The sequence below is a fragment of the Garra rufa genome, chromosome 25, assembly GCF_049309525.1.
Source record: "Garra rufa chromosome 25, GarRuf1.0, whole genome shotgun sequence".
In the NCBI taxonomy this organism is placed as follows: Eukaryota; Metazoa; Chordata; class Actinopteri; order Cypriniformes; family Cyprinidae; genus Garra; species Garra rufa.
Genome location: NC_133385.1, coordinates 21,694,135 through 21,712,237, shown reverse-complemented (window position 1 = coordinate 21,712,237; position 18,103 = coordinate 21,694,135). Strand labels below are relative to the sequence as shown.

The 18,103-nt window shown below is 36.1% G+C and overlaps 1 protein-coding gene across 2 annotated transcripts in view; it reads right to left on the bottom strand.

Moving 5' to 3' along the window:
- The window catches only part of cald1b (caldesmon 1b), a 48,117-nt gene that overhangs the window by 2,699 nt on the left and 27,315 nt on the right, over positions 1–18,103 (bottom strand). The window contains exons 3-16 of one of the 2 annotated variants that reach the window (XM_073831505.1): positions 14,342–14,461; positions 12,800–13,244; positions 12,638–12,682; positions 11,983–12,537; positions 11,656–11,697; positions 11,072–11,145; positions 10,724–10,982; positions 8,705–8,836; positions 8,541–8,584; positions 8,382–8,457; positions 8,170–8,310; positions 7,967–8,089; positions 5,320–5,388; positions 37–70 (exon numbers count right to left, since the gene is read on the bottom strand). In XM_073831505.1, coding sequence (XP_073687606.1) covers positions 37–70; positions 5,320–5,388; positions 7,967–8,089; positions 8,170–8,310; positions 8,382–8,457; positions 8,541–8,584; positions 8,705–8,836; positions 10,724–10,982; positions 11,072–11,145; positions 11,656–11,697; positions 11,983–12,537; positions 12,638–12,682; positions 12,800–13,244; positions 14,342–14,461 — 2,159 coding nt within the window. The remainder of the gene's footprint in view (positions 1–36; positions 71–5,319; positions 5,389–7,966; positions 8,090–8,169; positions 8,311–8,381; positions 8,458–8,540; positions 8,585–8,704; positions 8,837–10,723; positions 10,983–11,071; positions 11,146–11,655; positions 11,698–11,982; positions 12,538–12,637; positions 12,683–12,799; positions 13,245–14,341; positions 14,462–18,103) is intronic. The other variant, XM_073831506.1, reaches the window with a different exon arrangement.

Below are 18,103 nucleotides of genomic sequence, written 5' to 3'. Positions count from 1 at the left end.
AGAAAAACAAAACAAAAACCCAGAAAGGTCACTCACCGTTTGTGACAAATTTACTCTTGGCTGCGAACACCTGAAACAGAAAGCTTTGAAATAAGTGATTTGAAATATCTTGCATTTTACGAAATTTTATATGAATTGGTACAATGTGAATTGTATGAAATGTACGATTTGTAGAAACAAGTCATCATGAAGGTTCACCTCTAGTTATATCCGTCAATGGGTTGTAAGCAGATCGTATAAAAACGCATGAACGAGATCATTTGAATTACCCACCGATTCGTCAAAATGTGAAATAGTGCCAAGAGGTTGTGTTGATATTTTTAGTACTATTAATGGGACCCTGGGTATTTAGACTTGTGTAACTTACTAGAACGTAAATGATGTCTCTTACTGAAATTTGTAGTAGAAAACCCATGAAAGATTTGTTATTTAAAAAATCGACATCGTTTTATACATGTTTTGGACTTTGGAGGCACTACTATTTCAATAAAATTACATTTTTACTGCAGCGCAATTTGGAAAATAAAATACTCATATGATGCCACAGCCACTGGTGGATGTATATAAGCGTATGTTTAAACCAAATGCCGTACCATTAATTTTTTGCCACAAGGAGTCAAAATTAGTGTTGTTTTTGGCAGACGATTTCAATTTTAGTTTTAGTCTAGTCTTCGTGTGAAGCTGTCATTTCAGTTTTTATTAGTTTTAGTCACGTTCATACTCTTTTTAGTCTAGTCAAGTTTTAGTCAACTAAAAGTCGGAGCATTTTAGTCAGAATTATCCATGACTATTTTAGTCTAGTTTTAGTCAACGAAAACTGATGACATTTAGTCTAGATTTAGTCAATGAAAATTGAATTTTAGTCTCTTTTTTCTTTTTTATGTTTAGTTTACAGATTAATTCATTTATACCTTGTGTAAGTAAAATTAATTTTTTAAAATTGTTTTACTTCTTATGGTTTTCGTAACACAAGTTGATTTATTTTATGTAACTGTCCAAAAATCGCTTTGACATCGGAGACGCAAGTAATGCTTCAAGTAATGAACGATACAGTTGATGGGAAAGCCTCGGTGCTTCGAAAAGCTTCATTTTCCTATCACTCCTAAAAAGTGCAAATAAAATGTGTCTGTCATTTCTTCTTTTTCTCCCAAAGATAAACCCCGGCTGGCTGGTCATCGATCCCTTTATCTAGGGCTGCTCGTTTTCGGCAAAAATCACGATTATTTAAACGATTATGACAGGGTCCAAAACATTATAAAGTGATTAATTTAAAGATAGCAATACAGCGAGAAAAAAAGATACAAATTAAAAAAACAGTGCTTAAAAAAATACTGAATACTTTTATGCAAGTCTAAAGTAGTCTAACAATACTACAGAAAATGAATGTAATTATTTGAATGTAAAATAAAACAGCGCCTTCACTGTAATAGTTAAACATGCTTTGTTTCTTATTAAAACTACAAACGTCCTTCATTCAAGAGCAGTAAGTGATTTTTCTCTTTGTATTTTTACGTTTTATTAATATTAAGTACAGAGACAGCAGAAGGAATCTTATGTGTTGCAACTAACCACACGGATCCAATATACTGTTACACACGTATTTTCATTCTCAACTGTTTATGATCATTTAAGACATAACTGACAAGCGTTTACATGAATAATCACCAAGCGCCTCATTTAGAAATATTTTTGCGTGTATTTGAGCATTTAAGCGCGTACATGGAGCTAAAAGATAACTTTACAAGTCCGTGTTCTGCTCCGTCTCTGAGCGCATAGATAGAACAGCGAAAGTTTTCCTACGTGCTATTAAAAACACAACATCAAAGAAACATTAATAAATCAAGCACGTCCCGTTTTATGAAAGTCACATTACATGATTTTGCTGATTTGCATGTGAAATTAGGCTTTTATGGAGGAGCGAAAGCGCACCACTGGAAAGGGGGCGGAGTGGGCCGCAATAATCGTTTCATTTCGATTACTGCATTTTCATGATCGTTTCAAGCAGAAATCGAAATCGAAACCGGATTTTGATTAATTGCACAGCCCTACCGGTCCGTGTACGTTTTATTCATTTCATTTTCAAATTGAAATGAAATAAGCAGAAATAAGAAAAAGGCTCATTTATTCGTTTTTTCATTTGTTCAGAAAACGAAAAAACGAGATTTTGGCTCGATTTTTCGTTTTTTTGGTTCACGGGCAGAAAACGGATAGGCCTAAACGACTTCAAAATTCGTTTTCCACATGTGGGCGGTCACGAGACGCCCCTTTACGCCGATTGGTCAACCAAATCTGGACAGGTGACGCTATCCATTGTTCGTTCAACAAAATAAAAGACCATTATTTAAAAAAAGACCATTATTTATTTATTTTCATTCTTTATTTTCATTCTAATTGCTGTCTTTAAAACTACGAACATACAAGGGAAATAACATTAATTGCATCAAAATATAATAAAATAAGACACTTAAAAATAATAAAATAGAAAAAGCAATAAGAAAATCACATGTACATATGTGCATTTTTCAAACAAAACATTAAGCTTTCAAATAATTTAAAGCATGTGTCGCGTTGTTTATTGTAAGATGTAAAAATATGATTTTTTTTTTCAACAAAATCATGGCTTTCTTCTGTTCAACCTAACTCGTTTTACAGAAATATTTGTTTCATAGGTATTAATCTGCACCCCGCATGTTTTATTTTGCTGTATGTTTTATAATCTGAGTATCTGCGGTACAGACAGCGCAAAGAAGAACAGATCAGTGTTCTGTCAAGTGTAAATGCACAGCAGTCATAACTTTTCTTTTAGACATTATGCTCAGTTTTGGACAAGCGATGGTATGTGCAAATACTGTAATGCAAATCGACTGAAGGTACCGAGGGTGGATAATTTAATTTTTACTGTACTGTATATCAGCCACAGAAACGTTTCATTTAGCCAGGATTTAAGTTAGTATAAGTGTGCACAGCCTTGTTGCTTAAGTAAAATGTTGATTTTGAAAAAATAAAAAAATAAAGCTTAGGCTTGCAAAGCCGGTGTTTCACGGTGTTTGGCCATCCACCGATTAAATTAATTTTCCACCCCCCACCTTTCGTTTTTTATATAAATCTTATAAAGAAATATTTTTATAGAAATATCAATGTAGTTATACAATTGTCCGTTTTATACAGCACGAGCAACAGCACAAGAGACGAGTGATTCAGCGAGATGATTGACACGACCATTAATTTAGATAGATAGATAGATAGATAGATAGATAGATAGATAGATAGATAGATAGATAGATAGATAGATAGATCTGGTGAGCACATTATTGGCTTAATTAAATTTGGTTGTCAAGTAAAAATTAAATTCTCCACCCTCGGTACCTTCAGCCGATTTGCATTACAGTATTTGCACTCACCATTGCTTGTCCAAAACTGAGCATAATGTCTAAAAGAAAAGTTATGACTGCTGGGCATTTACACTTGACTGAACAATGATCTTTGCGCTGTCTGTACCGCAGATACTCAGATTTAAAATCATTCAGCAAAATAAAACATGCTGGATGCTGATTAATATTTGTGAAATAAATATTTGTGAAATGAGTTAGATTGAACAGAAGAAAGCCCAGTCAGAGGACTATCTTCTTGTTGACTCTCATTTTAATAGAAACAGCCAGGTATGCAATGGTTAAAAGAATCAAGAAATAACGCGACACAAGCTGTAAATTATTTTAAAGCCGTAAATCTATTGTTTGAATAATTTGTAACTATTTGTACTTCTTGTGTACATGTGATTTTCTAATTGCTTTTCCAATTTTATTATTATTATAATATTTTTAGTTTTATTGTATTATATTTTGATGTAATTAATGTTATTGCATTTGTATGTTTGTTGTTTTAAAGACTGCAAAAGAATGAAAATAAATAAATAATGGTCTTTTATTTTGTTGAACGAACAATGGATGGCGTCACCGGTCCAGATTTGGTTGACCAATCAGCGTAAAGGGGCATCTTGTTAACGCCCACATGTGGAAAACGAATTTTGAAGTCGTTTATCCGTTTTCTACCCGTGAACCAAAAAACGAAAATCGAGCCAAAATCTCGTTTTTTCGTTTTCTGAACAAATGAAAAAACGAATTAAAGAGCCGTTTTCTTATTTCTGCTTATTTCGTTTCGATTTGAAAATGAAATGAATAAAACGTACACGGACCTTTTATCTATGTCAGACTTAACTTTGTTTGTAGTCATCTTCTAGATAATTCCGCGAGTGTGGCTTGAGGGAGGGACGTCGCCTGCATCTGCACGGTTTAGGCTAGAAGGGATACAGCTCTGGCTACTGGGCATGCGCACATCAATCGTTATAACAATATATAAGGTTATAACATTTCGTTTCGTTTCGTTTTCGTCAACGAAAATAAAAAGACATTTTAGCATAGATTTTATTTTGTAAACCACATTTAGTCTCGGTTTTATTCACCAATGATATTGCATTATACATTTATTTATAGTTATCGTCACATGACCAGCATTTACGTTTCGTCTCGTCTTGTTTTTATCACGTGATAAAGGTTTGTTGATGATGATATTTAGTCACAATTTTCGTTGACGAAAGCAACACTAGTCAAAATGCCCGCGGATGTCGAGTGAAATCCATGCTGAGAAACTCCTTCAGCAGCTGCTGTGTCATGACTAGCGTTGGCATTTTTGCATCCTGCCAGGATGGCATCTAGCGTTTCTTGTCTCTGCCATATGTATACTCTTTCATTAGCTGTGGTCTACTAAAAGCCTCAGTTTTATTCGTCCACAGGTATCTTCCCATTCTTATCGCTAGGAAAGCAGTTAAGACTTGCATCGCTTCTCTTGTTGCCCTTCGACCGAAATTTACAACCAAAACCACACAATGTGGCATCGTATCAGTATTTTATTTTCTAAATTGTGTCATGGTAAAAATAGCAACAGGCACTGCCAGTAGCTTACAGACTGCAACCATTTGAGTAAGAGACATTATTTATATTATATTAAGCTCTACAAGTTAAAAAAATTAAAAACATTTTGGTAACAATATCTGAGAATGATGGGATGCATGAATGCTAATGGACCACTGTACATCAAACCACTGCCATCAACTCATATACAGTATACAATTAACCACTGAGATGATACAGACCCTTTAAGATGAAAGGTCTTTTTGGAAACAAGGTCATTGCTTGAATTCATGAGGCCTGGGATCTTTTTACATCTATTTTGCTAGCTATTTATAAAGTGGGTGAGTGAGCCACTAATTTGAGTAAAGTAAGTGACAAACCATCATATGATGTTTCACACTATTCAGTTTACCTTGGCAGGTGTGGAGCCCTTTGTTTCCCATGGGCCACGTGGTTTAGTGACCTCAGCTGGCTTTTGCTCCTGTCAAAACACAAAATTGCACCATCCTCTATTAGATTTGTATACAGTAGGTTAATGGATTTTTATATGAATGTTTCATGTATTGAAGTATTACCTTTCTAGAAGGAGATTGCATAGAAGCAGAGGAAAAACAGTGGACAGCAACGTGATAGTAAAGGGAAAAGGGAAATAAAAGGCAACAGCTAGAGAAGTGGAGAGAAGATGCAGATAAAATCAGTAATGGGAACATAGGAGGATCCTATCAGCATTTTAGAAAAAATGATGAACAGATATTAATTATAGAATTTACTGGTCACACTTTAGCTTGGGGACCAGTTCTCACTATTAACTATTTACTATGAATTTTGCCTCAATACAATTTGCTGCTTATCAAGGTAAGTAAGGTACTTGCTAAGTTTAGGTACAACTAAGTTTTTTTTAGATTTCTGGATACGTCTATATACTTCTAAATCAGCATTGCAAATGCAATACACTGAAGTATCACTGGAGGGCCACCTTGTACCATGCAAAATTTACTTCAACTTGAGTGAAACCACACTTAACTGTTCTTGTGAGCGTTTTGAATTCTGTAATAGAAAGAGTAGAGTTATAAATGAGTTTTATATAGAGTTATGTAGAGTTATAAATAAAGACCATTCTCCCTACTGTTCTGTGGACTATGAGCATAAAACACATTGATATACAATGATACAAGTTCAAGTGAAAACTAAACCTAATGTATCTCAACTCTAATAAATAACTTTTAAATCCTCTCTCAGACAGTTGGTTTTGTATTACTGTATTCATTGTGCAAAATAGACTATAAACCCAATCTATCAAAATAAGTCAAATCTCCACAGAGCAGGTCGTCTGATGGTCACAGATTGTGTGTGAACAGATCACTGTAATAAATGTCTGCTTCTTACATAGGTAAGTCTCTAATTCACTTCTTAATATACGCGTGTTACAGTATGAGTGACTCTGATCTTAAAGGTTGGTAAAAGAAGCTTAGAATAAACATGAAGCCATGAGTAAAATATAGCTCAGGAGAGAAGCCTGGAGCCATGCCACATCAATGCAGAGCGAGTTTCACACTTCACCTTTCACTGGTTTTTACAAAGACACTTTTTTCTTATGACAAAGCTAAAATACATCTAGGGCTGACAAAAACACTACTCCATTTCAAAACGTTCTTATATATCTTTGAATTTAGATTTCAGTTCACATATCTTGGGTATATCACCAAGGTTTTTCCCCATGTTCTCAGCAGGTGGCGTTAAACAACCATTAAGCTGCTCTCCATGTGAAGAACATTTACTCTTTACTGCATTTCACTAAAGGCCCAGGTATATGAAAAAAATTAAACAAATGAAGATAGAAAATGAAGCCTTGGCAATTAACTAAAAATAAGTTAATATTGAAGTATTAAAATTTGTATAAAAATGATAATAACATAAAAAAAACATAAGCACATCATAACACTTCTAAACTAAATAAAAAAAATACCGTATTTAAAAAAATAATAAAAAAATTAAAATCTAAAAATAGAATCTAATTCAAAATATTAATAAATATTAGTTAACTACAATATTATATAGTTAATACTAAAATAACTGGCAGATGGACAGACGGATGGATGGCCGGACCGATGAATGATGAATGAATGGACGAATGGACAGATAGAAAGACAGACGGACCATTGGATGGATGGACGGATATCTACACAGATATATAAACAGACACAGACCATCGGACGGACGGACAGACAGTCGGATAGATAGATAGATAGAGACAGACAGACACATAGATGGATAGATACAGACAGACTGTCGGACAGACAGTCGGATGGACAGACAGACAGACAGACAGACAGACAGATAGACAGATAGATAGATAGATAGATAGATAGATAGATAGATAGATAGATAGATAGATAGATAGATAGATAGATAGATAGAGACAGACAGACACACACATAGATGGATAGATACAGACAGACTGTCGGAAAGACAGTCGGATGGACAGACAGATAGATAGATAGATAGATAGATAGATAGATAGATAGATAGATAGATAGATAGATAGATAGATAGATAGATAGATAGAGACAGACAGACACATAGATGGATTGATACAGACAGACTGTCGGAAAGACAGTCGGATGGACAGACAGATAGATAGATAGATAGATAGATAGATAGATAGAGACAGACAGACAGACAGACAGACACATAGATGGATAGATACAGACAGACTGTCGGACAGACAGTCGGATGGACAGACAGATAGATAGATAGATAGATAGATAGATAGATAGATAGATAGATAGATAGATAGATAGATAGAGTCGGACGGACGGATATATAGACAGACAGTCTGACTGATATATAGATAGATGGACATACAGACAGACTGACGAATAGATAGACAGACCATCGAATGGATGGATAGACAGACAGACAGACCATCGGACGGATAGATAGATAAATGGAGGGACAGACGGACAGACGGAAAGACAGACAGATACAGTCGAACGGGTGGATGGATGGCTGGATGGACGATATACTGTATAGATAGATAGATAGATAGATAGACTTACTGTTTTGGCAGGTGGTTTTTCTGGTTCAGGAGCTGGTTTGGGTTCAGGAGGTTTGGGTTCTGGAGTCTTGGTTTTCCAGCTGTTAATGCGACCAGCCACACCAACATTCAGACCAGCTGTTTCCTGAGAGGACAGTTAGCAGAAATTCATACTTTTGTTTTTGGTTACAGTCATGTACTAAAACTCCTGCTCTCTTCTCGTACCTTGGTGACCGCTGGGGGGCTTGCAGGACTCGGGGTGGGATTGACCACATTCCCCTTCTCCCACATACTCTTGATGCTCCGCATCCCTTCAGCCCCAGGTACATCCACAGGTGATTTGGGTGATTTGGGCACTTCTTTGGTCTGGTGAACAACAGATAGAGTCTCTAACTCATAAACGAAAGGCGGCCACTCTGGTGTTGACTATTCCTCACCTGAACAGCAGAAGTGTATTGCTCTAGTCTGTTTCCAATCCTGCAAACTAATGGAGTGTGTGACGTCTTCAGCGGACTGGTGTAAATAAACAACAGTATCAACTGAGTATATGCCAGACCCCACTATTTGTTTGACTGCTAAAAAAACACACTTGTTACCTTTTTAGAGCAGATTTGTTCAGAAATTCTGCTTTCTCTCCAATCTGTCAGACAAGTGAAACATAGTATCACACATAATATCATGTTACTATGGTGCTATGTTGAAAAACATGGTAATACTACTGTGCTTTTTTTGTAAGTGAATAGATCAGAGAGCCGTTGACCTTTGCAGAGGCGCCCTTCGGAGCGACGAATGGTGCTTTGCTCCCTTCTTTCGCCTCCTCCTGTTGTTTTTTTTTCTCTGCTGCTTCTGCTCTCCTTCGCTCAATCTCTTCCTTCATCTTCCTCCTCTCTTCCTGTTCATTTTAGTGGCGAGAAGAAGACAAGGTCAGCATACTCCCTTCTTACAAATAAAGTGTATGAAGGGTTGTTCACTCAAAATGCGCTTAGTTTTCCATGTACTCCGTGTTGAAAAAACCAGCATATGCTGGTTAGGTATGTTTTGGTCCTGGATGCTGGTTTTAGCTGGTTTATGCTGGTCCTTTGCTGGTTTATGCTGGCCCTTTGCTGGTTTATGCTGGTCCTTGACCAGCAACATGACCAGCTAAGGACCAGCATAAACCAGCAAAGGACCAGCAAAGGACCAGCATAAACCAGCAAAGGACCAGCATTAACCAGCAAAGGACCAGCATAAACCAGCAAAGGACCAGCATAAACCAGCTAAAACCAGCATCCCAGCACCAAAACATACCTAACCAGCATATGCTGTTTTTTTTCAACAGGGCTACTTTTCCATTGTACACCAGATGCAAAGTGAATATTCTCATCACGTTATCGCTCTAGATTACTCGTGGGTTATTTTTTGTCACTCGCACAAATAAAATAATCGCATAATGCTGTCCTCTGTTTTCTGATACAACTGGACGGGTCAATAAGTTCTTCGCTGATTGGCTTGTGAGACAACACGTCATGCGAATTTTTCCGCTCGAGTTGAAATTTTTCATGTCTATTTGCGTATTTGCATTGACTTCGTATGTAATCTACTTGTGAAAATAATAAAATTTGGTTTTGGTGTACACACAACATTAGACAGATGTCTTCAACCTTCAAGAGCAATACTATTTTGCACATGATAAAAAGATAATCAGTGTTATTCTGCTCTCCAAAGGCAAAGTGCAGTAACTACGCCAACACTGAAACTGAGAAAAATGCCTTTAAAGTTTTTACACCGGCTAGTCAAACATGTTGAAACTCTCATCTCTCATCTCTGAAACAGGACACAATTTAACCAGGAGACTTTGCCACAAGACACAACAGTTGTCACAAAGTCCATTTTAAGCCTTAAGTCCGTGTTCACACTTGGCGTCTTTTTTAACTGCCAGCGTCTGTTTTACATTATAACCCTATGGAGTAAACCGTCTTTTCAAAAAAGCCCTGAGCGCTTTTTTTAAAACGCCACCGCCGGCGTCTTTTTCTGCAGCTGAGAGCGTCTTTTTAAGTTGAAAAAAGTTGAACTTTTCTGAAGAAAACGCCCTACGTCAAGCACTTTTTTGACAGCTGACCAATGACAAGCGAGTAGCTAGACCTTTCATTTCCATAACAACAAGAAAAAAATGGGAAAGGTGCCGTTATATAGACTTTTATTTTATTGTTGTGAACCGGATTTGCCTCCCTGTTAACTTCAAAAACCAGCTTGCAGTGCCGATAGCTTCTTGAGCCGCCTATCGACATGTACAGTGGCGCCGTTGCGCTTCGGGCGTCCCTTTTTCGAGTCCCGGCTCGTAGACCTTTCCCGATCCCGTCCCTCGCTCTCTCTCTCCCACTTCGCTTTCTGTCTAAATACTGTCCTATTAAATAAAAGGCAAAAATGTCAAAAAAAGAAAAGAGCCAGCTTCCTTTTTTATCGACATTTCTGCACCACACATAGGCTACTGTTGCAGCTGTTGTTATAGCAACAAAAAGACGCCCTCTGCTGCAACGCTTTCAGATTTTTTTGTAACTAAAAAAACGCCCTTGTCAACTTTTTCTTGTCAAAAAAGACGCCAAGTGTGAACACGCCCTAACTCAATTTTGACCAAATGTGTAGTTACTGTGCTTTGCCTTTTGGAGGGCAGTATTCACTTCACTTCACTTCGTCAGTGATCATAATGTTATGCCTGATTGGTGTACTTAAGTACATACTTTACCACCACCTGCACAGAATTAGCATGCAAATTAGCATTTGCCCAACTTTCGTTTTCTACCTCCTCTTTGGCTTTCTTTTCTGCCAACTGCTGTTTCTTCTGCTTCTCCTCCTCCTCCAGAATCTTCCTTCTTTCCTCCCTCTTCTTCTTTAGCTCCTCCAGCTCGGCCTCTGCAGTTTGCTGCTTCTGCTTCATCTTCTCCAGCACCTCGCTGTCCGTCTCGTTCCGCCTGCGCTTCAGCTCTTGCAGCTTGCGTTCAGCCTCCAGCTTGGCGATGGGATCTTGCTTCTCCGTGTCAGGAGAACGCAAGCTGGTGGGACTAAAACGTGAAGGAAAAACATCTTTATATTCATTTTGGCTCTGGGAATGCAAATAGAGTAAATTAGGAAATGACAAATGAGTCTTTGCCTTAGTGTCTTCTCTGGTTTCTTGGCCTTGGCGGCGCTGTCAGCTACATCTTGCGGCTTTGTTGACACTTTCAGCTTTGAATGAAGAAACAATGAATATTATTTTATTCTCAGGTTGTGCTTTCATTCCATCAATCATAAATGTGACCCTGGACCACAAAACCAGACTGAAGAAGCACAGGTGTATTTGTAACAATAGCCAAAATTATAGATTTTTCTTTTATGCCAAAAATCATTAGGATATTAAGATCATGTTCCATGAAGATATTTTACCTATCGTAAATATATCAAAATCTCATTTTTGATTAGTAATATGCTTTGCTAAGAACTTCATTTTGACAACTTCAAAGGTGATTTTCTCCATATTTAGATTTGTTTGCACCCTCAGAGTCCAGATTTTCAAAGAGCTGTATCTCAGCCAAATATTGTCCTGTCCTAACAAACCATACATCAATAGAAAGCTTATTTATCAGCTTTCAGATGCATACATCTCTATTTAAAAAAATTGACCCTTATGACTGGTTTTGTGTTCCAGGGTCCCAAATGTTGTGGTAGAACTGTGATGCTATTTGGACATTAACTTACTTTGTCACGTACAAAGGAAGGTTTCAGCTTTTCTTCTACAACCTAATGAGACAAAACTTTTATTAGTGTTAGCAAGTGATTTTTCTAACATAGCAGTGGGTATAGCATGGACAATTCACTACACCGCATGCAAATTACACAGCAAAAACAGAGAAACACCAGGCACAAATATTGCGTTTTCAGAACCACATGTATAAAGCGAGTGTTATGTGAGATTCACGCAAAAACGTGTCCATCCAGTCAAACAAAAGAGTGCATTAAAAGTGTGGGCTGTGCATAAAGTACGTCTGTGGTTTCTATGCATCACTTGGGCTAAGAGGTGAATACCTCCTCCTTCTTTGATTTGACTTTTTCTTCTACTTTGGCCTTCGTTTCTTCAGCCTCTTTCTTCCATTTAGGCTTTTCCTCAACCTCTTTCTTTGGAGTCACAGGTTTGTCTTCAATCTTCTTCTTAGGTGTTAATGGTTTTTCTTCAACCTCCTTCTTGAGCTGTGGTTTCTCCTCTTCTTTTTTGGGGGTTTTGGTCTTCACCTCAACTTCCCTAATTGATTTTTTTGGCGTTTCTTCAGTGAGTACATGGGGTTTCTCTTGCTCCTTCACGGGTTTCTCATCATCCTTCTTTACTGAAGCTCTATCTTGAATTTGAGTTTTCACCTCAACAGGTTTTTCTTCAGGTTTCTTTACCTGTTCTTCTTTCTCCACCAGCTTCACCTCTTCGGTCTGTGGTGTGGTTGGCTCCACTTTGAATTCCACCTCTATTTGGGCATCTTTTGTTGGTTCTTGACTTGATATTTGACTTTCGTCTTCAACCTCTTTCTTTTCTAAATCTGCACTTGCTAAATCTGCATTTGTTTGTTCTTTAGTTTCTATATTTGATTCTTCCTAAAAATATAACAAATAATTTAAAATATTTTCAGACCATAAATCAATTCTAATGCAATGTTTGGGTTAAAAACCCAAGCAAATCCTAAGAATCTCATACCTCATTTGGAACAGCTGGTTCTTTGGGTTTCTCCTCTGTGGATTCCTATAACAAATGAAGAGTCAAAGTAAACTGTTGTGGAAACCACATGAAATACATTGCTAACATACTAAACTTTCATCATGTGATGGAATGACAGCAAAAAAAAAGTTGAGAAATGACCTGTTCTCTGAGGTGGGACCTCTGTGGTCTATCTTCCTCTTCTGGTTTGTCTTTCTTCTCAGGAGATTCTTTGGCTTCCTCTGCTGCTGTGACTGGCACCAGATCATCCTTTTTTGTGAAACTCTCCTCAACTTCAGTGTTGCTTTCCTCTATCTTTTCCTCCTCTTTTTTCTTTTCACTTTCCTTCCAAGAGTTGGTTTCTGTTGAAGAAACATCATTTTTGGAGGACTCTTGTTCACCGTTTCTACGACTTGGCTCGTCCTCTGTGGTGGTGTCAGTGGTAACATTTTCATCCGTTATGGTGGGATCAAGTTCCTTCTGTCTCTCCAAAGCTTCCTGCATCCTTTTCTGTCTCCGCTCTTCTCTCTTCGCAATCCTCTCTAAGAGGTCCTGATCATCATCCTCGCCTGGTGCAGAACTAGTGATCAATGAGGATGTCTCTGTACTGAAAACAATGCCATTGTCAGTATATACAACTGAGGTCAAAAAGTTTACATACATCTTGCATAATCCACAAAATGTCAATTATTTTACCAAAATAAGAGGGATCATACAAAATGCATGTTATTATTTATTTAGTACTGACCTGAATAAGACATTTCACATAAAAGATATTTACATAGTCTACAAGAGAAAATAATAGATGAATTTATAAAAAAATACTCTGTTCAAAAGTTTACATACACTTGATTCTTAATACTGTTTTTTTGGTTTTGTTTAGTGATAGTTGTTCATGAGTCCCTTGTTTGTCCTTAACAGGTAAACGCCTGCTGTACTTCAGAAAAATCCTTCAGGTCCCACAAATTATTTGTTTTTTCACCATTTTTGTGTATTTGAACTCTTTCCAACAATGACTGTATGATTTTAAGATCCATCTTTTCACACTGAGGACAACTGAGGGACTCATATGCAAATATTACAGAAGGTTCAAAGCTCAATGATGCTTCAAAAGAAAACACAATGCATTAAGAGCTAGGGGGTGAAAACTTTTATAATTTGAAGATCGGGGTAAATTTAACATATCTTGTCTTCTGGGAAACATGTAAGTATCTTCTGTAGGTTCTGAAGGGCAGTACTAAATAAAAAAATAAGGCAAAATAAGAAAAGTAAACAACTCACACACTTAGATATAACCACTTTGTTACATCAAAATAAGACTTACAATTGCCTGAAAACATTATCTGTGGGAGTTTTTAGTGAGTAATCAGCTTGGTGAAATTTAAGGTAATTCTCTGTCTGTGACCAATATTTAGCAAGTTTTGATGACTGATGATCCAAAAAAAAAAAAAATAGTTAACTATTAAAAAAATAGCTATGTAAATAAGTTTACAAATAAAATATATTGTTTAAATTGTTACTGCCTTAAGTTAAAAACACTAATTTGATGAGATTCATACTTGGCTTTAAGAAATCAACACTGATTACATTGGTAATGTAAAAATATAAGATAGATTTTGTTTCTGATAGTGTATGGTTTATTCACCCAAGAAATTGTGACTGGGACATGAATTTACATTTGATTAATAAAAACAACAAAACTACCTGTTAGTTTCTGTTGTAGTATTACTCGACTCTTCATTCTCCATATTGCGCAGACGTTCCTGACGGGCTCGTCTCCGGCGCTCCCGGGCCGCCTCCTCATCATCATCGTGAGAGTTCATCCTGTAGAGTCGGTGGGACACAGACATGTAAGTAAAGACTCTCATTCTTCAGTATGAATGCAGACAGACAATAATGACAGATATATGAATGCTTCTTGGCTTAGTGCTGAAAGAACGTGTGGGAAACACACTTCATAAACTTTAAATCACCCCGAAGAGTCAGTTATACTTATACGACCAAATGTGAGCTTAAAAATGAATCTACTAAAAATATAAACAGATTTCTGTGCTTAAAAATCTGAAATTCCTCACATGTACTTAATGTTTTTATATTAATATATAATATTATTTAAATGGTATAACCTTTGTACATGGCAATACAATTCCAATAACAATACTTTTCTGATTAAATTAGACCTCGAGATTCATATAAACAGTTTCTTGTGTTTATTTATGCTTGGTTTACCAACTTGCATAAGATGCTGGTCAAATGCGAAAACCTCAACTGTAATGAAATCTTTGAGGCATGGAAGTATATAGAGCGAGGTCTGGACTGCAATCTGAGGGGAGAGCTTTGTTAGCATCCTAGCGTCATGGTAAATTAGCAAGATTGTAAACTTAGATGCCAAATGTGCTTTTTTCCCTCAGAGTTCTTCTCGAATTCTCCGTCTTGCCGTTGAAGTTGAGTGAGTCCGGCCTGGCTTGAGTTTGCCATGGCATGTTGGTGTTTATAAGGCAGTGAGAGCTCTTGAAATGGCCAATTGATGGAGGATGGGTTTTATTTTTCCCCTTCTCCTCTTCACTTCCCTTCCCAATCATTTGCAGATGTTGTAGATGGTAGAGAGAAACCCATAACAGGGACCGCAGTTCTGTTTCTCCATCCCGAGACCAACAGCGGAAATCCGAAACACTCCGCTCCTCTAAGGGAGTTCCATATGAAAAAGGTCATCCAAAAAGACAGTCAGATGGAGTATCTGTGATTTTCCTGGAAGAACACAGTCTGTCTTCTGTAAGAAGTGTTGCTGGATGAATACAATAGCTTTCAGACCTCCAGTGCTGCAGATGAAATGCAAGGAGAAATGTAGGGAAAAAGCTCACACTCCTGACAGATACCGAAACATTATGGCCGAATCTTGGAATAAAAGCAGCAGTCAAAACATTCCAATGTCTGTGGAGTTTCCTTAACCTGCTGCCGAGAGATTCAGCACATGACAAGCCAGATTCACATTGTATCTAAGACCAGGGCTGTGTTTCTCAAAAGCATTGTAAACCAAAGGTGATCATAGAGACTGTTGGTGTCATTGGGTTCAATCTACTTATTTACAATGTTTCTGAGAAGTCAAAAATACATATCTTAGGACCCTATGATTTCCGCAATGCAGAAAACGCGAACAGAATTGCAGAATCCAGTCATAAAAACTTTGCCAAATTTTGGATGAATAAATCAAAAGTAGGTCAGTACACTTAAATCAAAATGTGATTTGGACTAGTGTCACCATATCAAATACATACAGAAACTTAAAGGTCTTCACAGCAGCTTGTCAAAATAAATGTTGGTTTTAACTTAAAGAAACTGTTCCAGAAATATATTACTTAATGTAGTGATAGTATTACTACTTATGGTAAAATTATTATTAAAACATATATTTTTTTTAAATAACATTTACCAGTAAAATGTAAATACACAACACAGTATTTCTGAAAAAATAAATAATTAAATAATAATATATTCATTTTATATCAAATCGGTTAATTAGAGATGATTTTGATTATTAAAATGTATTTAAACCATTAAAATGGAATCCAGAAAATTAAGGGAAAACAGAATTTGGTAAAAAAAAAAAATCAAACATATTCATTAGGGCCTGAATTGATTTGAAATGATTTTGATTTAAATTGATTTTAAATTGTTTACGTTTTATGATTTTAATTAATGCTTAATTAATAATAAGGCTTTAATTAATGCTAGACATGCTTTTTGACTAATCACATTTCATTTAACCAGTAAAAAGGAGTCCAGAAAAATAAAAATGGAAAAAAAATGAATTTTGAAAAAAAAAAAAAAGAATATGTGAAAAAATAAATCAAGATTTCGTCAGTCTGTCATGATAACAAAATAAACTCATTTTAAATGTAAAGTAAAAAAATAACGTCTTTAACAAGACAATGCATGTATTTATACAAGTACAAAATACACGTCATTTTATAATGTACTATGAAAAAAACAGTACAAGAATATTCCCAGTAGTCCTTTTTCCTATTTTATTTTATTTTTATCCTATTTTTCTTTTATGCCAAAAATCATGAAGATATTTTGTAAATTTCCTATATGTCAAAACCTAATTTTTGATTAGTAATATGCATTGTTAAGAACTTCATTTGGACAACTTTAAAGGTGATTTTCTCAGTATTTAGATTTTTTTGCACCCTCAGATTCCAGATTTTCAAATCGTTGTATCTCGGCCAAATATTGTCATATCCTATGGAAAAGCTTATTTATTCAGCTTTAAGATGATGTATAAATCTCAATTTAAAAAAAATGACCCTTATGACTGGTTTTGTGGTCCAGGGTCACATATTATAGAAAGGCCTTTCATCATGTGATGTTCACTCTCTTGCATCCTCTAAATATGCATAAATGATTGATCGAGTGTTAAGTCAAAGAACTGATGTAATATTGTGAAATCCTTTTTGGGATGCTGAAAAGATGAATGAAGGCTGAATCCCTATAATTCACATTCTGAATAAATGAATTAGAACCCACACCATTTCTTTTACAATATAGTTGATACTTGAAAATTAGATCAGACAGAATAATGATGGCATCATTCAGAAGTGGTAATATTTAAAACCGCATTCAGAAAATATGCTGATGCATCTGGTGAGCTGTTTAATCAAGCACAAGGGATTTATGAGCGATGCCTTGTTCACTTCCTTTGACATAAATATGCGGGTTCTCTCCATTACTGTTTTAAACTGGAAACCATGACAGGCAGCTGGGATTTGGAGGAGTTCAGATTCTTTAGCATCAATAATAATTTTCATCGAGAATATTTCTTTTCCAGATATGATTCCAATAAAGTTTGTTTTCTCCACTACAAAGCCAATGGATGTGGTAGAAATGCCTTGAGGTTTCTTTCTTGAGACTCATCCATCTCAATAAAGTTTCTCTCTCGGTCATTCCAGCACATATGCACCAAACTGTTTCTAAAACCAGACTGAAATATTACATTGCGCAGCAGAAGTGAAGGATTGTGAAGAAGAGAAATATATTCCCCACACTCAGAGTCGAACATGCACACAAAGGGAGAAAGTGTCCGAATTTATCATTTCTCCAGATAGAAGTTATTAAGTAAGGCGGGGTGGGTTTGGTTTGAGTATTTGCTGGACTTGAAAGTGATTTTTATCAAAGGTTTGATTTCCTTTTCAGGGGAATGAAGCTTAAAAGTAACTTTGACCACCGGGTCAAAAATAAAACACAGTTTTTATGAAAATGTAGTTTAAAATATGTGCTAAGTAGGGGTGTGTGATATATATATATATTGTCTATATTCGATACGATTTGACATTGTCGAGTATAATCACAAAAACACCCATATGACTCTTATATGTCTTTTATAATCATTTAATATCACACAAAGGGTACAGTTTTTTCTCCAAATATCAGTATGTTTGCAAATGTGATATTGAATTTATTAAAGCC